The 26320-nt window shown below is 40.0% G+C and overlaps 1 protein-coding gene across 2 annotated transcripts; it reads left to right on the plus strand.

Annotated features, from left to right (window-relative positions):
- Positions 1-10476: 10476 nt before the first annotated feature.
- LOC128449050 (phospholemman) lies at positions 10477-24345 on the plus strand. 2 transcript variants are annotated; one of them, XM_053432039.1, is made up of 8 exons: positions 10477-10736; positions 19811-19866; positions 20232-20264; positions 20599-20622; positions 20791-20865; positions 21145-21181; positions 21339-21385; positions 23739-24345. In XM_053432039.1, the coding sequence occupies exons 2-8, from the start codon at positions 19833-19835 to the stop codon at positions 23756-23758; spliced, it is 270 nt and encodes an 89-aa protein (XP_053288014.1). In that variant the 5' UTR covers positions 10477-10736; positions 19811-19832; the 3' UTR covers positions 23759-24345. The 2 variants fall into 2 exon arrangements, with proteins under 2 accessions (XP_053288014.1, XP_053288015.1); XM_053432040.1 differs by having other exon boundaries at positions 10480-10736; positions 21339-21382.
- Positions 24346-26320: the final 1975 nt, after the last annotated feature.

The raw sequence follows: 26320 nt of genomic DNA on the forward strand, positions 1-26320 counted from the left end.
CTTTCCACTCCACTACATTTTTACAATCATTGTGTTGCATGTTCACATTGATCTAGATCTCTGATCAAATCAAAGCGGGCAGGTTACATTAGATCCCCCCTCTTGCAGCAGGACCATCACGGATGAAGAAAAAACCTGGAATGGATTTAGAAGCGGCAGATTCAGCCATAATGATCTCTGTCTGAAGCAGGAGGGAATAGGATTCACTCTGCAAATAATTTAGCTTTTAATACTTTCACTATATAGCAAGTACTTACTTTCAATCAAGTCGAAATATAATGTGGTACTTTTACTTGAGTTAATTTTCACCTATTTATTTGTACTTTTACCTCGGAAAATGTTTGAGTACTTCCTCCACCATGGCAGCACTAGAAGGACAAATAATGAATCTACATGTTATCTGCATGCAACAAATTTTATTTTTGAGTGACAAAAACGACCTTTTAGCCAGAACCAACAATACACAACATACAACTAGGTCTGACATATGGATTTTATTGTTTGTATTCCTTGATTCTAATAATCGGAATTATTTTGAACCTACTGCATAGTATTGCAAAATAAATGGAATTTGAAGAGCAGCTACGATGTTGGTTATGCGATACAGCAAAAACTGAATGGCAAGGAGCTGGTACGAGAGTGAAGGGAGACACTGTGAGCAGTGATGCACTGGTTGCATATGTCTTTTGCTTCCCCTGGTGGTGACCTCAGGATCAAGACTTTCAGTGCTCTCTTTTTTCCTTCAGTTTTTCTGTTGTTTTCATTATCAACCACAAACAATTTAGCATTTAATTAAAAAGTAAATCGGACAATATTATGTTTCCTGTTCAGTCACTTCTTCAAAATGGTCGTCACATAAAATATCATATTAAAAACTCAGATTTTACACCATATCAACCACTAATTATAATACTATGATTTTAAAGACACAACTCTTCATTAAAATTCAATTAACTGAGCACGTAATAACTGTGACAACTAGTATTTGACTGACTTAAATGTGATCTTTATTACCCTGACTGTGTTGTGACACCTGATCAAGCAGCATAGACAGCGCACACACACACACACACACACACACACACACACACACACACACACACACACACACACACACACACACACACACACAGCAGGACAGAATTCTCCCTCGTCTTTTCGTTTATACAACAGAAGTATGGAGCAACATGTTGATTCAGCTGCAATGTTACACTTCACTTCACTCCATGATGCTTTTTGTCCTGTTCTTTTCACTTCATATTCTCAACAGCTGACAATAAAGTCTTATTGGGATGATGCAGAGTCAGAGATAACGTTTGATGTTTGCACTACAAAAGATCATTTGAAAGAAGCGTAAGTGTAGTGTTTGGGAGTCAGTATTTGCTCTTGTCTTGTTCCTCTTTTCTAAGCTCTGGCTGAGGGAGGAAAAGGGACCAATCGGGTATCACTATCTAAATACACAACACCCTCAGTCATGTGAGGACCAACCACTAACTGGGAAGGGTCTACATTCTTGTGTTTCCCCCGAAAGAATTATTGTCTCTTACAAATTATTTTCTATTACCTAGAGGATCAATTATTGACCTTATAAGCTCAAACCTTTAGTTCTGCTGTTTATGGACAAACACCATAAATACCATCATAACAGAGACACAGGTGTTATGTGTGAGTGAATGTGTATGTGTTTGTGGGTCTCCACTGATAACCTACATTGTGCAGTGTGTTTTATCAAGATGACCTCTAAAGGCTATATGTGCAGCATTTTAAACATTAACTATTGTCAATGTAAAGGTACATTTAAGTAACAGTGTCCTGAGCAGAGAATTAAGTCACACTCGTGATACAAGCTCCTCTGTTCTTTCTTTTGATGGGTGGACACGAGAGTCCCTTCCTGAGAAACTTTTTCTCTGAAAACGGCACATGGGTCGTGTGTAAGCAGTCAGCAGATCCTGACTCTTTGGCTGCTGTCCTTCATGTTTATGGTGAAAAGTCTTCTGTCTCGTTCACGTTAAATAACTTTAGCATTTTACCATAACATTTTGCTTTTTTTGAAACCCAGAAGAAACCATATTTGAAGGAGTTGGGGTTGAGCCAGACTGAGAACTCAAGGACACTGCTCACCCACCCACAAATGCAACCTACACCCATGTCCCAAAGCATACCGTGTCTATTTCTCTCTAAATGGGATCATCATTTAAAATATGATTATCGTGCTGTTTTGAAGAAGACGGAAAACTAGAGATTTGGACCATCATAAAGATGTTGATTGAAGTACTCTCATATAATTCTTATAATAACTTCAATAGAAACCAAAGAGTGATTTTTGGAACCAGTGGAGTCACCCTCTGCTAGTAATTCGAGAGAATACAGGTTTCTAGCAATTCCGCGCTGTCTTCACTTTTTGCATCTGGAGTTACAGTAAAGTTTCCGTCTAGCAGCAAACCAGTAGCTTTGATGAGAGGCCAAATGGAAGGGGGTGGGATGTAGCCTGTTAGTTGCAGTGGCGTTTCTACATTAGGGGCACGTGGGGTTCTGCCGTACCAGATCCAGATGGCACTGTTGTGCAGAAAGCTCAACACACCTGTACTTTGTGGCAAAATATATTTTATTTGATTTTATATGCAAAGTAGCGTGAATGTGTGTGTGAATAAACTTGACTCAGAAGCATTATAGTCTTGTTTTGGAGTCATTTGATTTGTGTGTGTTTCTGTCTGTGTGCTTGCTCTGTGAACTGAGCTTCTCTCTTGCCGTCCGTCTCTGCTCTGGGGGTAACGGCCCAAGCTTAAGACTGTTGCCATGGAAACACCAATGAGCGTGAACCACACAGGCCGAAGTTTACATTGAGTGGGGGGGCACTTTCAGATGTGCCCCACGAAATCTGTCTAGCAACTCGACTCGAATAATGCGAAACGCGACTCGAGCTCCTAGCCTGTTGCCTGCTTGGCTTCACTGGAGCTAACAGGCTAACAGGCTAACATGACCTGAGACTGTGGACAGGTTTCACTCACATATCGGATGAATAATACGGTTTGATCTTCGGTTTGTTCTCCTGACAGAGAAGCTAAAGACGTCTGTGCTCCGGTTTCTGTGGTAAGTCAAGTTTAGTATTGTGTTAGTAGTGATGAGCAGGTACCTGTACATGGCTTGTCAGTTTAGCTCCGCTAGCCTGCAGGCGATGCTAACGGGACCGTACGGAGTTATTTACCCGACATGAACCGACATGATCCGGTCCAGCCAGCGGGGAAAAGCGTCAGAGTTGATGAGGATGAGTGTGTTTGGAGAATAAGCTCCACCACGTAAGATATCTAATGGTATGTAAAGTTGTTTCACTCGCCAACCCATTTAACTTGACTATGATCCAGAGATTATTATTCTGCAGAAACAGATTTACTGTGATAAACTGAAACGTGAGTATTTAAAGTCACATCTGCATTTTAAGAGCAGCTGTTTAAAGTAGCATTACGTCTCCTAAAGCTCTTTATTCAGAGTATTGATGATGACGTTGATGTTAAGCTGTGTGTCTGTCTAATCTTTTTACTTTGTTTCAATCATTTTACTTTAATGCTGTATTATAGACAACATCTTTGTGTCGCGCTGAGCGCTAAAGCATGTGAATTGTATTTGAAATAGGATTTCTGCTCCCTGCTGGCACTCAAAATGCAGCCCATAGTATATCTTACTGGTCTTTATGGGCCTACTGCTTATAATAATCAGCTCCCTCTATTTTTTTTTTGACGGTGACATGACGTCATACAAAATTGCCCCACCAGAAATTTCAGGCTAAAATCGCCACTGGTTAGTTTTATCTTTTCCAAGTGTAGTCTGTAGCCTTGCCAGGATTTCCAGGGTTACCAACTCAAGCAGGACTGTCTGGTACTGTGTTGTAAAGTTATGTAAGTGCTGAGTAGTGGGGTGGCTGATAAATGTATACAAACCATATCCGAACAAGATGTCTAGTGAAAGAGGTTCATCCTCTCTGTACGTCCTCTATCTCCTCTAATTCACCAGTGTCATGAAATTGTCATGCAACAAAGTGACCTTCATTCAACCTCACAAACAATGTTACAGGAATCTGCTGCTACAGGCAGACAGACACACAACAGCAAACACACAGGTACAGTCACCTCCGGATCTTTCCACATTGTGTTAAACAGATTTTCTCTTCTAAAGAATTACAAAGTGGATTTGAAACATTGTGGTCCTATTCATGCATCCAGGTTTTAATGGGGAAAAGTGTCATAATTGTAAATTGTGTGTAGATTATTGACATCAAAAAACATTATTATTAAATTAAGATATTATGTGAAATAACATGAGAAAATGAAGAGGCCCATGTGAAGCTTGAGTAATGCTAGCTTTATTCGTTCTTTCAGATTTTTCCTAACCAGTTGCCTTTTTATCTGCTGTCAAATTATTGTATTATCACTAAGATATACACAAGCCCACACACCTCAACACAATGCACACTTGTGTCTTTGTGTCTGGGTCGTCTGTATCCCCTATGTCCTCACAGTATTATCGTTCCTCAGGAGGCCAATGCATGCCACAGCTTTGTCAGTATGTGACAAGAAAAGTTATTAATAGTCGCAGATTATCACAGTGACATATCTTTGCACACACGTTTTGCACGAGGGCGACACCAACAAATCTACACCTAGAATAGAGCTGTGCTTTTATGTAATCAAAGATATTGTCAAACGCTCAGCTTTGGGGTTATTCAATTATTAACCTGATGTAAGGCATTGACAAACAACACCTCACAATTTAAAAAGCAGCTTCTTTCAAGCAAGGTCAGGAGATACTGAGCATAGAACAATTATAATTGCCCCTACTTCCCAGGAGTAGTAAAAGGAAAATGCCTGACAACCATCAGGCCAGCACAGTGCAAACTACTCCACAGAGAGGAGCATCAGGGGAATACTTGGGATACCTGACAGTAGACAAATAAAGTCAGCAGAGGCCATGCAAGGGAGAAGGAAAACAGGAGAGCTCGAAATACACCCTCTTTGTCTCATCTCACATATGAGAATTTGTCTGCAAAGGAAGTAAATATCTTATTCTGTCTTATTTAATATTTGGCCACAAAAACACTCAAGTCAAAGAATTTGAGTCATTTAATTTGATCTTGTCATAGTTTTCTTTGTTTCAATATCACCTTTGGCCTCTCTGACAGAACCATATACAAAATCCTCAGAGGATGTTATTTGAACTTTAAGGCTTTAATGGTTATGACTGGTACCACAAGCAGATCTGACATTAAATTATTTAAATAAAAAGTTGCATCAGGGTCGTGTGTAAGATTAAAGGTGCGCATTAAATGGCCAGAGCCAAATCGTGTCTTTGCCTCACCTATCCACATGCCCACACGCTGATGTTTATGGAATAACATACCCACTAGTTTCCTGTACACACACCAACGCATGTCCCCTGCAACCATATCACATTCACACTGGATATATTCACAAACTCACACACACACAAATGTTTATACTCCAAACAAAGAGGAGGAGCAGGCGCTACTTTTTCAGGTGAAATAGAAAAGACATACTTTTAACAAGGCAGTGCCACTGGAACATTCACACTCCTCAACTCTTGCATCCATCAGATCAGGTAAGCACAGGTACATGTATGGTGGAGAGCAAGGCCCGGGTGAAGTCAGAATTTGGGGTCAAGTTCACTTTGTGTAAAAATCTGAATGTAAAGCTTATCATATAGTGAGAGGATAGTGTCTTAAACAGAAGGACATATGAGGGGTTAGGGTCATTTGAAGAATTTATTTAATTTGTATTTATTTCTTTAAAATATAGGATAATTAAATATGCCTGTGATGCTGAATTAAGATTGAAGTTTCACACATAACATTTAATTAGTTGATGTTTTCCTCTGTGTGTTTAGGCGATGATGGGCCTCTGTTGGTATTTCATGGTAATCTTTTTAAATGCAACAGGTTCATTAAGCTGGCACGGATTTATGTTTGGTCTTGCATTTTGACATATTGGCATTTTTTCCTATTGTTTTGAGTTGAGCATTCAGTGAACATTGAATGCGCTCTGAGATGTACTCGTTTTAACTCTGTTCAATAATATCCAGTAAATGGGCCAAAAATAAATTTCTCTTTAAAACCACTTTTAGACAAAGTAGAAAATCTATTCTGTTCAATCCGGTTTGTCACATCATCTGGGGAGCGAGAGATATTTTAAGATGTGGGATATGAAAGACAAAGGCCTGACCTTGACTAATGTCATGCTAACTGGGAGATAGAACCATGTGACAAAGGTCATGATGGATGTAACACAGAAGACATGATATCACCTTTGTGTCTCATCTTTGGATTCAGAAGAAAAATCCAGTGTACAGTGTAAATTGCTGCAGGACATAAATACAGTATTTGCTCTTCTCGCAGAAGCACTTGTTTTGCCTATTGCTTAGTTTCACTTTTTTGCATACATGTTTTCAATAACAGGTGTGAGTGTTAAAAACAGAGCTAACTGTCAATTGAACAACACGTTTGAGGAAAAATAAAATTCAAAAAGTTATGAATCTAACCTCCATTGAGATTCAAGGTTGTCCAAGGTCAGTCAGAGGTGAGAGTACCTAACATAATCCCATGTAATCATATTACATTCTTTATGTTTTAAATCATAGTTACTTTATAGCAGTGTAATTAGGCCAATGGGTCCAAACAACCCTTATTAAAACAAAATCATCAGCAATGGAAGATATTCAGCAGCAGTATCCTATTACTATATATTGTAAATTTCCTAATGCATATTAGGAAACTGTAAAACTGTCAGTAACTTCACTGGGACCATATATTATAAAATATACAATATGAAGTGAGTCTAAAAAATAAATTTCTCTTGAAAAGTTGAAATTAGTCGGAACAAAATCAAGGAAAAACTCTTGAGATACTTTGAAGCACATGACAGTGTTTGGCCCGATACAGTGAGGTCTTTCTGTGGTTTGAGTGGAGGTTGAACGACTGTTGTCTGCAGACCTGCTGCGTTTCCCCTCCGAGACAAAAAATGATCCAATGTTTACTCTCCAAACACCCACCATGCCTCCCTGCTGACGAAACACTGACCCCTCACACCACAAGGACGCCCTTCCCAGGGAGAGGGAGAAGCTTGTGCTGTGTTGCTTGCATGCATGTGATGGGGGGTGGGGGGGGAGAGATCATGCCTTGCGTTTCCATTGTTCCTGTTGTTCTATCTCACAATCATGTTCTCTCTCCTTCTCTGTCTGTCTCCACTTCTTTCTCTTTGTCTGACTCCTAGTTGTGTTGAAGATGGCTCAACTCAATATCGTGGCTGTAATTGCAGGTAAATCATATATTTACAGCAGATTCTTTCCACATATGTGCAAACATCGTTTCTCACCATCAGTGTCATGCATAAAAAAGAGTAGACAGGAGCTAAGGGAAAAAAAGGCCTTTGATATGTTTTATGGTCTCATGGTCGTGGATTATTGTGTTATCTCTGGGACATAATGTTCACTGTAGGTGCTTCAAAGACACTGCAGGAAGATAATACAATTTAGACAAAACACTAAAAGTCGTAATCTTAAAAATGCAGCAGCTGGAAATTGTTTGGAAGTTGAAAAATGTGAGTGTGAATTTTTGACACAGGCTTATACATAAATAACTGTACAACATGAACTTTAAAGGGCTTCAAAGCAACTCCCACATGCCTACTGATCTCTTCTTTTTTACAAACATACAAAAAGTCCCTTGTGTCAAAAACTTGCAATGACCCTGACAACAAAGTTTTTCGTTGTTTTTTAAGCTTCTACAATGTAATCTCAAAGTGCTGACTGTGAGACGACTCCTCCAAGGCCCTGACTGTACACAAACAACTCCCTCCCCATCAACAAAATTAACATTTCATTTGTCTGGCTCTCTTGCAGTGCTTTTCACCCTTTTCATGGAAACTGAAGCAGGTAAGACCAAAACTCTGCTCTGCCCTTATCTTGTTGTGAAACTGGTTTGTGAAGACGTTTGAACTTCTTTTGTCTCCACAAAAAAAACTGCTACCCCCGGTGAAGGTCAGATGCCGTAAAAAAAGATTAAATGTAACCCAGTAACATGGACCACTGTGTTCTGGCCACAGCTTACCTCGACACTAGCTCTTTTTTAAACAATAAATTCTGGCAATTTAGTTTCTTTCTCTTATTTCTTCTTGTCCTCTTGTGTTTGCAGGTGCATTTGATTACAGTAAGTATCACAACCTTGATCTCCTTTATGATGTACAACCCATCTATTGTCATAATTTATTAAATTCACCAGGACCCTTTTAATTTGTAACATTTCTTTTCCAACAGACTATAAATCGCTACGAATTGGAGGCTTAATCGTGTCCTTCTTGTTGGTGATTGGAGGACTCATCGTTTTACTCTGTAAGTGTTGAACACAGGTTAATAAATCACTGTAATCTGTGAAAAAAAAATTATTACTGAATAATGTGGACCACAACATCGTTTGTGTGAATAATTTCTTATTAAATATCAAATAAAATCTTAAAGCCATTAAGTATAGTCAGAGAAGTAATAAAGATGTGTGTGGAAGGGAAACTGCAGTAACACATCTTGGTTTCTCCTCACAGATAACAAATGCTCCAGAAAGGAGAAGTAAGTCATTATTTCCTCTTTAACCTCACTGCTAAATCTGTGTGTGCTCATTTTTCGTGTCATGGTCTCACAAACGTCATAGTCTCACAAACTGCCATGCAAATCCTGCCCCTCTCTTCTGTCTTACTTTGTAGAAAAGTGGAGGATGACAACAGTGAAATCTGATATCGCACCTGCCAAACCGGTTTTCCCCTGGGGGAAGAAGTCGACAGACAGGGGTGGAGAGATCTGTTGTGTGTGGGTGTGTAATGAGGGGGGTGGTTTGGTGGAAACACACTGGCTCAGATGATTCTTGTACAGACCTGTTAAAGGAAAAAAACGTTTATTTGAAAGAAAAAATTACTAACTGAGGTTCAGCTGATTTTGACAAGGGTGGGAATGCAGCCGCATAGAAGGATGTGATGATGTCATTAGTGAAGACCCCGCCCCTCATTATTTCTTCATATATATCTGTACTGATGTGAAAATCATCTTTATTCCGATAGAAACAAACCTACATGTCTCATGTGTGCTGCTTAGTTGGGTCACGTAGTCATAATGCTGCATATAGCTTCTGAAAGTGTGGGAAATAAAAACAGAGTCTTATGCTTGGTCTTTGTTCACTTCCTGTTTGCTGTATGATCAAGTGGTCAAACATTTCCTCACTTAAAGAATTAGAAAACAACAACTTAAATGAAATGAAAATAAATGTCCCTATACACTAAATCACAACTTTGGTATTTCAGTGTTCTTTTTTTCAGCTATGTCAGGGCTAGATCCAGGGGCGGGGCCAGGGGGGCACTGGTCCCCACTGAAATCCCCCAATAGGCCCCTGCCCTTTTTTAATAAACTACTCACTTACTAACAATAGTTACAACAAATATGACATTTTAGGGATGCATCCTTCAGAGACCACAGTTTACTGGCTCATGAAGACCCCCTCCATTGCGGGCCGCGAATACTGAATTAAAATGAGACGGCCTGGTACACAGACGATTTCTGTGACGGGTATCTCCATCTCGTCCCCCTCTTGTTGCTGTTACCTAGCAACAGAGCTGATGTTTGATACGACAAGAAAGTTTAATGCCATTTGTTTTTTTAACATGTACTGTTAGCTGTTCGGTTGAGTTGAAGCGCTTTACTTGCTTTTCTTCTCACTTTCTCGTGGCTTACCGGTGCCATTACCTCTTTAGCGGTTTGTCACTGGTGCCTAATGAATCCTGGGATAGGTTGGTACAGGGAGGGTCGACCTGTTGGAGACTTTGTGTCTCGGGGGTTGGAAGGAAACGTTTGTTAGCCACATTTGAATGAGCCTTTGAAATGGGGACAGTTTTAGCTGAACCGCTGTGACCCAGTCGTCGAATGCAGCCTCAGGAGGATGTTACTCAGCTACTGTGCTTGGGAGGAACAATTTTCAAAATGTATTCAATGTTTTGTGTCTTTGCTCAAAGTTATGGAGATAACAGTGAACAAGGAACGACTTCAATGTGCACCTTTCTGCGACGGGCATTGTGCGTGGATGTTGGCTATATAATTGGCTTCTCTGTGTACACTGTGGCCCCCTGGGATAGACAATAGCTAGATCTGCCACTGAGCTCTGTTTGCAGCAGATTAAATGGTTTAAATCTCTGTCCTTTAGTGACTTTTGTTTCCATGGAGCAGCACTGATCTCCTATAGTTCCCTATCACTGTATATTACAGTATTATAAGCCTATAATTAAATGATCCCTCTGCATCCAGCAGCTCTGCCTCTGTTAACTGCTCATCAACCGTCAGAGTGGAGCTCGACAAACTTCCTCATCTTCGTTCTCGACCAGCAACCATTAAAGGTCCCCTCCTCCTCCTGTTCAGGGCTGACTCTGGATCCGCCTCCACGCCCCTCACCCCTCCAGCTACCGGGCTCACAGAACCAACACACCGACCCCGGATCAGGATCCACCCGCCTCACTCCAGCGTAGTAAGCTCCGTCCCCCTCTTTTGTCTCTGACACAGAGAACAGACCAACCTGTTGAGTGTGTCAGTGCAGACAGACAGGGTGTTGGCGCACAGTGAAGCTCTCCGCTCCGTCCCTCGTATCCGTGTCACTGGAGAATTTACCTCGTTTGAGTCGCAGCTAAAACAACAAGTAAAAGGTGAGTGTTGATCGTAGGACCGGCTCGTATTCCCCGCTTCGCTCCTCCGGCTTCAGTCGAACACATTTAATAACTTTTTAATATACTGATACACATCTTTTATTTTTTCCTTTAGCCAACTGACGCACAATTTAGCAGCGTTAGCTAGTTATCTGCCGCCAGCGAGGGCTCTCTGAACAGACAGCTGTTGATAAATCCGTGTATTTCAAACCAACAGGGTCAAGAAGTGACTTTAGAACGAAACGGGGGCTCGGATAAAAAAAAATGGGAAAAGTGAGAAAAGTTTTGAAGGTTGTGAAAATGCTTACAGAACAGCACATGTTACAATTTAAGGTTGTTCACGACTCGTCTGCTCGAGCCGACCTGCGCCAGCACAATGGCCCGGCACGCGCTCTGGGACCAACGTCCCGGGATAATAGAGTCCTGCTGCACGCGCTTTGGTGACGCACTGTTTGTACTGGATAGAGATTTAGAGAAACATCTGCTTCAAGTGCAGTTACTGACATTTACACGTTTTACTGTGTCTTTGGTCCGTTTTTAATCTCACCAGAGAAGAGAAATAAAAACTTCGCAGACGTTCAACCTTAGAATCGGGCCCCTTGAACGCTTTTCACATTGTAATGTATAGAAATATCAGCTGAGTGGACGTCTATCAATCATGGGTCCAATTTGACTATTGAATACAAATGAGGAACTGTTAGGGAATGTTTGAACATTTTGATACTGTGTGTGTGTGTGTGTGTGTGTGTTTGATGTGAAAGGGCCAGCTGATAAGGGCACTGGTCATATCAGTTTGCTACTATGTGGCACAAGGACAGATTGGGACAAGGACAGATACAGGAGCTGTGTGTTATAGAACTGTAAAGTCGAGAGGACAGTACCATATTGGTTCAGATACAATTTTTCCCTTAATCTGTATCGATTCCCGTACCTGGACTTTGTCTATCGGCCAATACTGAGTGCTGCTTTTAATACCAATGCATTTAAAATAATAACATATATGACATATGTTAACAGCCGCATGCTTCTAACCCTGTATGATAAACCCTTCGAAAAACATAAATATGTTTTTGATTACAATCTTTTTTAGATCTGGTTTGGTCATAAATGACAAAGAAAATGATTTAGTCAAGTATGTTTCGTGCTTTGCGTCGTTTGAATGTCGTTTCCAAAGTTAGCTGGTTCTTGTTTTTCAATTGCTTTATGAGATTTCTAGTGTTGTTGTTTGCACATGACTTGAAAGTGAAGTCTTGCATTTGCTACACATCGGATTTTTGTCTTTGTGGGATTTTCCAGCGTAGAACATTGCCAAGTTGCTAACATTAGGTCAACACTATACTCGGTCCTTAGCAGTTTTATCTGGGTGAAGCTAATATACTTAATATACATTTTCAATACTACTAGAGCTATTGGAACATCTCTGGTATTGATGGTTTCAGTTTTGATAATGGTCGTTGGAACTTTGTATTTGCAAAGGTAGAAAACAATTTTCTTCGCATTTAAAGAGTTATGTCTGTGAGAAACTGACTTGTTAGATGATTGAAACATTTATTTGGTTATCAAATGATCCGATATATATATATATATTTGGGCCAGATGTTGTCGTAAGGGAAAAGACAGTAAAAAGACAGAGATAAAAGCTGTCGATTCTCTTTCTCTCTTGTAAAATACAACTGCATTGTGAAAAGAGACAGAACAGAGAGATGAGTAAGATCACAGGGGGACAGACAGAGGTGGAGACAGGTTGAGCTGTAACAGTGTTATATCTCCTTTCTCAGATGAGACAGACTTAGCTCTCTGTCATCGCCTCACATGACCACAGATCCTAAAAAAGAAAAGGAGAGAAAGAGGTGCGACTCCTCACCTTTCCTCTCATCGCTTTGGTGCCTCACGAACACAAATTTAGAAACCTCGACAAGGAGACATTGATTTTATCGCGAGGGATGTGACTGTGACCTTCAGTTCATTCCCTATGTAACTACACGCTCCACAGCTCCATCGCAGCAGAGACGCAGATGATCTTTTCTGATTTGAAAAGTTTATTTGAGCAATATTACAATAGTTCGATACAAAAAAGTTACATCTTACAGGCGGAGTTTTATCAAAATGTGAATTTGTTTTTATTCTAGTCTGTCGTTGTCCATTAGTGCAGGGTTAATAGTTATCTGGAGGTAAAGATGAGATGAATGATGGAATTATGCGCCATCATTTCACCCACTGATCATGCCTGCAGAGGAAGGAAGCATGGAGCGTGTTGCTAGCAGCTCTGCTAGCCTGGTTACCATGTGTGACTCATTGCTCTTGTATGCTCCACTCCTCTTTCCTAACCGCACTCTCCCGTCTCTCTGCCTTCCTCTCTCGTTTGCCTTGCCTTCGATTCTCGCACCATGTTCACTCCCACTCGTACTCACTCGATAACTTGTTTGTTCTCCCCTTTCTATTTCTCCATCCATTTCCCCCCTTTTCTTCATCAGTGCACTGCCTCCACTGATTCCCACCCTCTGTCTGTTCCCTCTTTCCTATCTCTCCCATTTATTTGTGGTTTTAAACAGTAATGCTCTTAAGCTGCATATGTTGAATTTCATCTTTGGTCTTGAGCTGTTAACACCCAACTCCACAGTTGCTCAGCAACGGAAAATATATGTTCTCTTTTTAATAGTTCAGGAATTTGAGGTCATGTGCTTCATCAGTCATATTTCTGGCCTTTCAACTACTGAGAAACATTTTGTACTGGAGTCATAGAAATAACAAATTTACAAAGAACGTTAAGTGTGTCTCAGCTGAGATACAAGGTAGCATAGTGTTTGCGTGCACACATGTGTTTGTCGTAAAGGATGTGGAATCCAGTGCTGCTAATTTAGGAATAAATAATGCCACTGAGAACAGGCAGCTGTATTTGTAGTGCATTACAGGAACGCACACACACACACTGGGGTCCAGCACTCAAAGGGCTGGGTGTGGCGAATGAACAAAACCAGGGACTCAGTCACACTGTGCACGCCAAATCTTAAACATGCAGTCACATGCACTCAAAATAAAGGAAGCAGAAATTCAGTCTCTTAATTTTGGGTTATATTCATATAAATACATAAACTCACACCACTTTGTACATTAAGTAGTTTAGATTTATCATACACACATACCGTACATACAAAGCTTTACGTATTCATATGATGCTGGCCACCATCACTCTTTCAAGAAATGATGGATTATGACCGTTGACTTTGTAAAACACTTTGCTCCTCACTTCATTTGGATGTAGTCTATTTCTAGACTCGTTTGTATGTGTGTTGTCACCTAACTTATAGACACAATAAGGAAGAAGTAAACACATCTCATATTCAAAGCCAACTGGTGGCCTTTCTCTGTATGTCTGTGTGCCTCAGTGTGTGTAGATATTCATGCTGCAACAGTGATTTTTGCTCTGCTAAATGCAGGACCTAGGCTGATCGACACTAATACGTTTTATTTTTTAATATGCATCATTGTTTCTATGTTTACATTTAGCGCCCACACTCCTCCTGACTTTCTGAGCGCTTAAAACTGAGAAGTTGGGAAAAGCTGCTGGCCACGCTTTAGTTTGGAAACTCAGTGGCTGTATCTGAGGATTGACTAACAGAAACGGATATGATGTGTAACAATGACACAGTACCCTGCATTCACTTACTGAACGTGTCTTATAAGACACAATTCCACGAGCAGTGGTGAAACCCAAACATTGCTAACCCTGCTCTTAGCTTTCACCATTGCTGTTTCTCATTCGTGGTAGTTTCTGCTACCAAGCAACCAGCTGCAGAGTAGACAGTCTGCTTCCTGTTTACACTGGCACACACATGCCTAGTGTATGGGAAAGGTAATGTGTTCACACTTTTCATGTCTGGTACAGAGCTTCTACGCTTGTTTGGTTGGATTGTTTAAGTTTTAAAACACCATTTTAAACTATAAAGTATCAGGTTTAGCTCTAAGAACAGGGTTGTTTGTATTTGTATTTGGTGACCTTTCCTATGGTGGCACAAACAGAAAAAGCAGTAATTTGTTCATTGGTAATATGAAAATATTATGGCCAGCACCAAGGAAATGTACAGACTACATCCATTGTACCCAGAGAAGGAATCATTCAGTCTTTCAATTGTCATGGAGTTAGTTTTGGTCTTCTAGTTTTGGTCTTCTAGTTTTGGTCTTCTTTTGCAGAGATTTAGATTTCTCTATTTATGCTATGGAGGTCAGAGCATTAAAAATATATAATTAAGAAAACCAACAACAAAAGTATTACACAATCCCATAATTGTTTTAGTCGTTTTTTTAATATTGCGGGTTAGGGCATTTTTCAACATTTGCTGTGAGTTTGATGGAGAAAGATTCTGACATATTTAGGACCTTAACATTCTTTTTAAGGCAGGTGTTGATTCAAGCTTTATGGAGGCAGTAGTTTATGGTGCCGGGTGAAGTTTTTCTATTATTTTGTCCACCATGTTAGACCGAGGAGCCCCCATTTAAGAACGTTAACTGTCTTAAAGGCCCTGCTACTTATTGTGTTACTCATGGGTAAATAACAGGAGAGAAGAAAAAGGGGATGGAAAAGAGAGGATGATAGTGTATGAGCATGAGACGGGCATCAAGCCCAGGAAGCCTGTGCTCCAGGGAGATTAGAAAGGGAGGGGAGTGGCAAAGAGGGACAGCAGAGGGGCGGGTGAGGGAGCAAGGACGTGCAGAAGTGTGTCGAAAAAGGCAAGTGGTAGAGGAGAGGATTAAAGAGGCTGGAGAAAATTGATGAGCAGTAGCTTGACAAAAGCAGAAGAGCAGTGTGAACCATCGAATTAAAACAAACGGGCTATTCTTAAATCACATAGGAGGAAAAGAGTGAAAAAAGCACAGGGTGTGTAGAGAGCAAGAGACAATAAAGTGGGGAAACAACCCTAAAGACACAAAGAAGAGAGATACAGTGAAAACTGAAGACAAAAAACAAAACAGGGGACAGTTGGAGACAGGCAAAGAGGCATGACAGAGGCAGAACAGAACAGTCTTTATCTCAGGATCAGTGGCTCTACAGGGTACTGATGCTCAGGGGAAAAAAAACTCAGTTTATTAAAGCGCTTTTCAATACCAGCTTGTATTGGACTGATTGTTTGTTTTGTAAAAGTTTTGTATTGCATGAAACTGTTTCTACATTAAAGCTGATACAACTAGATTAATCAGTCAACTGTTTAGACGATCTATATGTTTATAAGTAAAGAAATACCCAGAAATGGCTGGTTCTAGATTCTCTGATGTGGTTTTTTATATATTATTACGCTAATTAGGGCCCGAGCAATGACATTGCGTAGGCCCTATTGAAACTGATGTCATTGTTATTCTTTTTCAGGTAAATTAATTACATTTTTCAGGGCCTAGACATGCTCCAAAACTCCCCAAAGTTGGCAGAAAATTCAATAAACGTATTAAATGTTTTAGTGTACATGACACGGTGTGACCGTGGCATGGCATCTAAGTTTAATGATTCGCCGAAAAAGAGGGATCTATTTTAACTCCTCTGTGTATTGTCAAACCAGCCTCAAACCTCTCTCACACGATCACATTCTTGGCCTGATCAGATCCATATGTCAATATTGACCCATCGACACAGCGCCACCTGCCGGCAACAGGAAGTGACATGTTTTATTCTTTGATGAACTGCCCCTGGCTGCTTTACAGTATACAGCTCAAATGAGCTCAGACAAGTCTTAAGACCATGGTCAGAGTTGTGACCATGTAAACATTGAGGTGCAGCTGAAAGAATAACATTTGTTTGTGATTTACCATTTCAGCCAGGCATTATATAAAAAGATTCTTCAAAGGTTTCAAACAAACTGTTTATTCTCATCAATGCTGTAAATACCCTTATCGTTCAGATTTTCCCCATTACAATTGCACCTCTGGTGATCCTGGGAGAGGATCACTCACATGTGGCTCTTTCGGAAGTTTCTAGGTTCTTTACCCCTGTTAAAAGGGATTTTGACCTGAACAGATCTATTAGTCTATGTAGTGATAGCACCACCTTCTGCAAAAGGGAGGTTAGCCTCTTTACATCTTAAATTTGATTTACATTAAATGTTATCGTATGGTCTACACTTGATGGCGTGGGCTGTAATGCGTGATAAGTGGCCGTAGTCCAGCGCCCCCGTGAGGGATGCAGGAAATGACGTGTTTATCTTTCCTTTAACCTTCCACCAAAAGTAACCCAAACTGAGAGATCATAACGCTGTGATTAACTCAAGCTTCAGTTGTAATTCACAAGGGGGGGTTGTTGTCCACTGTTGAGTACCCTACTCTGAGTGGAAAGCGGCAGTAAGTTGGAAATCAAGACTGTAAGTTGGTCTCTTCGCTGCTGCCTCAACATCGCCGCGACACTGTGGTGTGAAGCAGCTCAGACAGAGCATGGGATCTTATTGCAGGAAGTACTTGTTCATTAAGGACGGTATAAGGGAGGCACACAGAGCCGTTCCGCCAGGTCCCTGTTCTCCTTCCCCCGCTGCCGCATCAGGTCCCGAGATCGCAAGTTCTTGGGCCCGCACAATGCTGCTCGCAGCCCTAGTTATATTTTAGCTTTTCGATTGTTAATAAGTCAATCCAGTAATGTCAATATTTTCCCTAAGGCTCTGGGAAATTGGGATCAGCCTTTTTCACATGCATCGCACATTTCACAGACTATGAATCAACAATAAGAAAAATATTTCTTTAGTTGCAGGCCTTCACTGCCTAGTGATCCCAATGCTTTCAGATATGCACTGAACTCTGGAGATCTTCCGCATTTTCTCTGGAGACTATGTATGTGTGAGCAGAAATGTCAGAGTGAGAGCCTCCACAGTTTGTGGGATTTCTCCGCCTGGCCCCCTAGTATAAAGTCAACAGAAAGTCTGCTGAATCTGATGTGAGAACACAGCAGGGGATCCCTTGCTGGATTCTCTGTGAGTGAGTGGGTGGTGCGATACACCTAGAGGACACAGGGGACGATCAAGATTGTTTTTGGTGATAAAAGATGTCACTGGTGTTGATGTGCTCTAAACAAAATATACAGAACATGGTGATACCGATATGTCTGAGAAAGGCTCATATCGGCCAATATTCAACCTATTAAACCAATTAAACTGTCCGGCACTAATTATGTTAATTGCTGCAACTGCTTTATGGCTACTCCAAGCACTCAGCGTTACAAGCACTGTACTTTATCCATCTGGGTGCTGTGCTTTTATCCCTTATACTCCTTGAACTCAATAAATGTTATCACACACTTCCAGCACTCACACCCTACTTCCACCTTGCACTAACATTTGCTTTAGAAAATGATCCTCAAATAGGAACAAGGAGGAGCTAGGCGCCACCTCTGTATAATCTATACCCAGTCCTCTGCTTTTCTCACCTTCTACGCAACCTTTCAACAATATCAGCTTTACTTTTCCTTCTTTGTCTTCGTGTCTTCTTCCCATCTTTCTCTCTCCCATGACGGCCTCTGCCATCTCTCTGCTCATCCTCGCTCTACTTGCTCCTTACTATGTGTTTGTCTTTTTTCCGAGGTAAACTGTTCTCTTATGGTTGTTGGCCGGTTTCCCAACCTCTACATTCCCTCTGCGTTGCCTTGGGTTGCTGTGGAGCGGCACTCAGTTTCTGCCAAACTCTAAATACCAACAACCAACGAGGAAGACACATTGGTTTATTCACATCCTTGGTATTTTTTTAATCACTGAGCCTCAATGGTCACCGTTGTTTTCCTTCCAGAAACTTAAAGATGTTAAATCATACCAAACGCTAGTAGTTTAACTGTAACATCTTAACAATGTATTTTGTTTTTATAGCGTTACTTACAGCTCTTTCATAACTTTACTTACAGCAATATCTTCACTTGTGTCACCTTCAGTTAACACAAACTTAGAGATCGTAACGCTGTGCTTTACTCAGATTCAGCTGGAATTCACAAGGGTGGTTTGTTCTCCACTGTTGAGTACCCTACTCTCAGTGGAAAAGTGCAGTAAGTGGAAAATCACTACTGTGAGGTGTGTCTCCTCTGCTGCTGCCTCAACATAGCCGCCAAGTTGTGGTGATAAGCAGCTCAGACTCAGCATGGGATCTAATTGAAGGAAGTACTTGTTCGTTAAGGACGGTATAAGTGTGATTGTTGTCTTACAGTCATGGGAAATATTATTGGGAATCTATATGTTAAGAGAGCTTTTCTTCAGTTATCAGTCATTATCAGGCATTAGAAAATAAAAATATCTCGATTGATTCCCAAAAGACGCAAACATCTCATCATCTTTACACTAATCTATACACTAAAGGGTGAATGGACTTTAATCATATTTTCATGGATTTTTTCCCCTCAGCAAAGGAAAGCTAAATATAAAAGTAAGAATCTGGGCATCCACACTCATGGGATCACATGCACACAGGGATGTACGTTAGAGAGTTTGAAAACCCGTGGTAAAAATTGAAGAATAACTCTGAAATGAGAAAGATGTTGAAGCTTTGATGCTTTTACATGTGAAGTGGAATCGTTACACACAAAAGCTGAAGCTTCTTGTGTTATGGCTCCATTAGAGCACTTTGTACCCATCAACATCGGATCAAGTATCTCTGTGAGTCTCAGTGCCAGCGAGCCGGAGAAGACATTTAATGTCAATATAAATTGAATCAGATGTGCTGTGTGCTTCACAGGGGATGGACGTATGTACTGTAAGAGTGATGAGTTTGTCTCTGTGTGTTTAAATCCTGTGAGTGCCCCTCAGAAAACACAAAAAGACTAAATGTTGCATCACACCTGTGTTGACTTTGTTGGCCAGTCTGAGCCAGTTTGGAGTACTGTAATAAGCTGTGTATCCTGCACACATAAAATGTGATTATTATTATAAGAAGATTTTATCTGCTCCATTATAGCACAACTCAGGCCTTAGTAAATAGCAGGCCACATGAATGCATCATTCAAACATGCAGGTTCTAATACCCTTATTACTTATTAGGGTTGTTGCTAGAGTAACCAAGAAGCCTCCATGTAAAATTCATTAATAACAACATTGTTGTTGATATCACTGTATTTCTCTCCACAGCTAAACGTCCTCAAGCTCCAAGATGTCAAAGATCTGTGCTTTGGTGTTGATGACACGTGAGTAAAAGTCTTAACAAGTCTTAAAGTGTAATTTTGGCCACTAAGTACAAAGGTTCTGTTTGCTCCACTTCCCTCATTATGAGGACATTCTGCCTGAGGACCTGCTGTCATCAGCATGTTGCTGACAGGTGAGCCATGTGAAAATGCAGCAGTTGGATGAGAGTTGAACTGCTGCAGTGTCATTTAAAGTGAACAGTTTGCATTTCAACCTTGTAAACTAGTTCAACAACAACAGAGAATTTGTTTCATTTCAGTTCAATCTTCATGAACTGGGATTAACAGTTAAAGAGATAAACAGTTTTTCAGGAGGTATTTCACCATGGTAAAATCTGAATGTCTCTGTATTGGACTTTTTTTTACAGTCGTGTCCCTGGTGTCGGCAGAAGAAGAGAAGCGTACGTAAACTAATTTTTCACTTTCATGAATAACCTTAACTGAAATGATTTGAACTATATAGTTTATGTTTTCCCCTCAAAAATAACTTTTCTGCAGTTACATTCTTTTCTTCACATGTTTGATTAAAATCGAGTGTAGTGTTTGCTTTAAGTTGAAATGTATTGACCTGATTGTCAGCTGTGTTAATCATTACTGATAGAATTAAACTAGGTGATTGTGTACCTTCCTCTCACTTTGTACCTTTGACTTTATCAATGTTTGATGTGTGGATGTTTCTGTATATCCCCATCAAACCAGATTTTCTCTAATGCTCTACTTTTTCTCTCCCTACAGCGGAAGACGACCCATTTACTTTTGGTAATGCATTGTTTTGTTGTCTTTTTTTTATCATTTATAAGTTAATGGGAGATGATATCTGCCATCAGCAGTAATATTTAAATTTTCTTGATGTTTTTTCAATTGTGAGGTAATTTGGTTTTGGCTTGTTTTGGTCCCTTGTCTAATGGTGATGATGTGTTTGTGCAGACTACCACAGACTGCGTGTTGGAGGCCTGATTCTAGCTGCCGTCCTCTGTCTCATTGGCATCACCATCCTGTTCAGTAAGAAGCAGATTACACACACACACACACACATACACACACACACACACACACACTCAGGCCGGGTTTGGGCAAAACTTTCGAAATGCTATTCAGGTTGGGGTCAGGTTTGGGAATGACATTCAAGTTTGGGTCGGGTGCGGTCACATCGGCTGGGCTATTTACCAGATGTTTACATCGGTTGGGCTCAGTCACACATTCACAGACACACAAGTCATAAACAGACTGAATGCAAGATAATATCAGGAAAATCAGTGCTTCTTCTTTCTCTTATTGTAGGTGGCCACTGCAGATGCAAGTTCAACCAGGACAAGAGGTAAAAATTCATACAGTTAGACTTGGAAAATTGTGAATGCATGAATAAATAAAAGTAGTATGTATGACCAGGTTAGTACAGATTGTGTAGTTTTCATCAACAAAATTGTAATAGATGAAATACTCTCCTCTTACTCTCTACTCTCTTCTTTTTGCAGGAGGAGGACAGGAAGCAATGCTCAGCAGATGCTCACTGACCAAGGTAGCAGATATTTACCAAGCAGCAACCCCATCTTTTACCTAAGTAACTGTTTTGGGTGTAGGACTTTATCCCCAGCCAACCCCTCACCAGCCAAGACCATAGCTACTTCCACATTAATTCTCTCCAAATTTGTTAATACGTTCACTTGGACTCAAAGATGATTTGAGAAGATTTTGGTCGTCAGAGGTCCCAATAACCTCACCAGACCATGTTTTCCCTCATTAGCGTAAGAACACCTCCAGAAAACGTTTACAGAAGCCAACTTCAAACATGACCTATGAGAAAAATTCAGAGAATTGGCCACAGAGTTTACCCGCAGTCTGCCTTTCACACTTGCACAACACAGACAAGAGATGGAGCAGCTGGGTGCAGCCGACAGAGACAGGAAGTGATGTATTTACTCTGCTGCCGAATTCTCAGTTTTTTTTTTTTTTAAACAGACACCGTAGTTGGCACTTGTCACCACAAACTCTCTTGAAATCGTTGTCTGTGTCTTCTACGCATGCATCACCGCTTTTTCGCATTTGTATCCTTTTGGGTTTTTTTTCATTTTCTGTCGCATTTGAGAGGCATCATCATTGGTGAAAGGTTAAAAGTCACAGTGAGCTCATGTCATTGTGAATGGATTATGTCAGGAACCTGCGGAGGGACTGAAACTGCACTGGTTGGCACAGGCATCTAACCTCAGGGTGACAGTTCTATTTGTAGTCAGATTACTGCAAATGTCAACAGAATAGACCATCATCTTTAACCTGCCTAAACCAGTCCAGAACATTTATTACAACACACAAGATGTTCTGAACAAATTCTTCCACATAATCTCCCATTTCTTTGTACACATACAACTGTAGCATTTTTCCATTTGAAACATTCATGGTTTCATCACCCTGTTTACGTCCTGCTCGGGTCTGAAGTTATATTTAAACACTGTCCATCTGTTTCTCTGTTAACTGGCCGTATGTCACACACACACACTGACATTGTATGGAAAACTCCCATAGTGCTGGACTGAGATGCCATAGACCTCGCTGTTCAACAGGTGGTAGGACTCTGGGTGTCTGGCAGGCATAAGAGGGAGGGACGAGAAGGGGATGGTTTGTGTCAGAAACAACAGCCGTAAACAATACCCTTGAGGGTTTGACCTTTACATTCAAAACACCCATGTCTTTTTGCTCCTAATTTCTAACGTTTTGAATATATAAGTTCTAATATTTGACTCCTGAAGATAAGATAATGCTAGAAAACTGGAAAACTAAACCAGTTTGATTTAAGCATTGTTGCAGATAATATACACAGGTGGCCCGCATGGAAAAACCCAGTGTGTGTGCAGTGTGTAAGCAGCTCAGCAGGAGCCTACAGGGACATACTGCACATGTGCGCACGCGCACACACACACACACACACACACAGGCTTGTACAACTATCCTAGTGAGAACACTCATTGACATAATGTATTCCCTAGCCCCTTAACCTTACCGTAACCATCTTTAAAGGTGGGTCGGTAAGTGAGGACCGGATAAAATGTCCTGACTTTCCCAAAATGTCCTCAGTCTATAGGTTGTGGGCTCAAAATGATCCTCACATCTTTGTGATCATTTTCCACATACGTAAGATCCAAATTGCCACTCTTTTGCTATCATGAATATATATAAATATAACATTAATATATTGTAAAATAGAAAATACATGAATATATATCCCTTTAAGTGTATACATGATATATCACACACCCTTATAAATATTCACACATGTAAAATAAAGCTAAAGCTTTAAATAGTAGCAAAAATTACGGCTTGGCTCACATATTACATGATTTTTTCTTTAAATTCAAATTACAGGGAAGTAATATTAAACAATTTACAGTAATATATATATTCTATTTTTTATAACCTGGTGTATTATATAATTCCTCCATCCATCCACTATGGATGCTTATCCTTTAAGGGGCACAGTGGGAGCTGGAGCCAATTCCAGGTGACAGTGGGCAAGAGGCCGGGTACACTCTGGACCAGATGTCACCGAAACCACAGGGCCCAACATACAGAGAGAAACAAGCGTGCACTCACTTTAACACTTCTGGTCTATTAAGAGTGTATTAATTAACCTAATCCCCATCTGCATGTATTTGGACTGTGGGAGGAGCAGGAGCAAACCATGGTGATATGGGGAGAACATCCAAACTCCAGCCCCATACCACCTTGGTGTAGGAATTTTGTTGATGATAGTTTGATTGTGATTTGTGAATATATGCTATGTAAATTATTTTTGATTTGATTGATTCATTGATTTTCAAGCAGAAAATCGATGAACTACATAGTTAAAACTCACTCTCCTTCCTGTCTGTGTGTCTGTCCAGGTCGTTCCTGCGAATGCTAGAGTTCGATCAGAACACACACTGACTTCCCAAACCTGCAACCAAGAGATAACAAGGAGGAGCAGCAGCAGTTTTTTTGTCACCCAATGAGAGGCTTCTCATGGTTTTTTCATTTGTTTTTTTATCTAGAGAGATTAACAGGAAGTAGTCTTGTGCATAGCTGCTGTGAGGTGTGATGCTTGCTGCCTGATAATCTACTGTCCTGCAGCCTGCACCTCCAGACAAGTCCACATTTACACACATTGTCACTGTTACTTTCATCTTCAAGTGACTTCACACAACAGCCCCAATTTATAATCCCAAAAAGCAAACAAGTGTCTACATGCTGTAGGTCGTGTCTCGTGCTACTTTTGCTGTCTGTAATGTCTGTATGGTAAACATTGATGTAGATATTAGTCGCTAATGGTGACCAAGCTAACCCACTGTCCATTCTTTCATGTCATATATATACACAATCAATGTGGCCACGATAGTTCACGATAAGCTGTGGAGTCCGATGTTTAGCTTTACGGAGGAGTTGTAGCGGATTGCACTGTTCAGAGATACAGAAAGAATCTGTCATGTTTCTATAAAAGACCTGTTGAAACGACTGAGTGGTGGACTTTTCTTTCAGTGTCTGTGTGTTGTGTTTCACTGTGAGCCCCTGAAGCTTGACTTGTTTCAACTTAATGAACGCTTTTAAGATATTGTATTAATAATATACTTTTCAATATCAAGTTGTTTTTTTCAAACTGATCATTGTTGAGGGATTCCAGGCTATATCCAATCTATACATCATAACTGGACTCTCGCGTAGCACTACAAGTGGTCAGCCAATACGCCCCAGTAAACCAGTGACCTTGCCCTTTCCAACTGTATGAAATCATAATGTTGAACTGATGACACTGAATCACAAAGATATGTATCAGCCTCAAAGTCTGCCAGTAGGAAAACTTATTTTACACAACATACAATGTAGTTTTTGATTTTAAGCTCTATATACACGGTTGTAATTTTGTTGTCTTTTAGTTATTTATGATAAAGTTTATGGTCAAAGCTAAAAATATCAAGCCTCAGTTCCATTTTGTTGTCATAAAATAAAAGTATATAAACTTCATTGAAATTCGTTTTTTTTACAACAGCAGATAAGTCAAAATGAGACACCTGAAATAATGAAATAGGCAATAATATAAACCAAATTTTACTCAATAAAAATACAGAATATATACTGAATATACACCTCACTTCAGACAGAAATATTGGTTATATATGTGTGAATATATATATTTATAGTATACTACCATTTAGACTCTTCATAAGAGTGATAATAACATCTTAAGAATTATTGCCATATATTATATATATACATATATCGACCAACATACCGGTATTGACATATTTAATCCATAATAATGGCATTAACCCCCAAAATATTGATCAGGCTACACAAAAATAATATATAACTGATCTAATTAAAAAAAAAAAAAGTTTAAACAGCTTTAGTTGTGTAACGATTGATATAAATCGACAGACAGATTAAATTGTAATATATTAATGCACCAGCAATTGGGCAATTCAGAATTCTTAACCTCATAGACAAAAGTTAAAATGCCGCAGGTGACAGTGTGATGTTAAATCAGTGACAGGCAGACTTAAGCGTGGCAGATTTTAAATGTTCTAAGTGCAAGGGTCTAATCAAGCACTGAGAGTGAACCATTAAGGAGCTTTAAAGGTTCAGTATGCAGAATTTAGTGGTGAAGTTTCATGTTTCAGCAGAATACCCGTCACCTCACTCTCCCCTTCTAAACATGAAGGAGAACCTGTGGTAGCCTTCAGCTGTCATAAAAACTCAAAAGGTGTTTAGTTTGTCCAGTCTGGGCTAGTGTAAAAAGCATGGCGGCCTCCATAGAGAGGAGAATATAAAGTATTATCTAAATATAAAGAGCCCATTCTTGGGTAAAGATAACAACAAATCATACAATCTAGATGAAATTATAATTAGGATTATTTTATATTCAATTTCTGCCAATAGATCCCTTTCATCTAAATCTTACTCACTGATCCTTAAAGGTGGATTTTTTTTTTCAGATTAAAAATAATGAAATGACAAAACAAATTTTTTTTTTTTTTTTTTTTACATGTACAGAGCTCCTGAAGTCCCAGAAAATAACATATTTTTATCTTGTGCGTACACGTTATTAATGTAGTGATTTAAAATGGTTCAGAGATGACAGTTAATGTCAATTTGGTTCAACACGTATCCAGAATAAGACGGGACGGGAGGCTGAGATATCAGAAAAAAATACAATTTATTTAATAGATGCAAATGATTTAAAAATAGACTGCTCAAACAGTAAAGTGACATGTGCAAAGGTTGGAAAGGCTGTCCTGGACTTGATTTAATGACAGCTTAAAACAGAGACAAATTAGAGGCTCCAGACCAATTGTACAATGCTAAAATACCACATACACTGCAAACGATATACAACAACAAAATGACAAAAGAGGGCCTCTACTCTATGGAGCCAATAATTCGCCACCATTCAAGTCACTACCACTGAATTGCACAGTCCCAGTCAACCATA

This window comes from Pleuronectes platessa, chromosome 10, assembly GCF_947347685.1.
Source record: "Pleuronectes platessa chromosome 10, fPlePla1.1, whole genome shotgun sequence".
NCBI lineage: Eukaryota > Metazoa > Chordata > Actinopteri > Pleuronectiformes > Pleuronectidae > Pleuronectes > Pleuronectes platessa.

What these genes read in the sequence shown, in the direction of transcription:
- LOC128449050 (XM_053432039.1), top strand. Translation starts at nt 19,833, where the DNA reads ATGTCAAAGATCTGTGCTTTGGTGTTGATGACAC. An exon ending in GTCGGCAGAAGAAGAGAAGC is followed by an intron (nt 20,265 to 20,598) that starts GTACGTAAACTA and finishes CTCTCCCTACAG; the next exon opens with CGGAAGACGACCCATTTACT. An exon ending in AGACGACCCATTTACTTTTG is followed by an intron (nt 20,623 to 20,790) that starts GTAATGCATTGT and finishes GTGTTTGTGCAG; the next exon opens with ACTACCACAGACTGCGTGTT.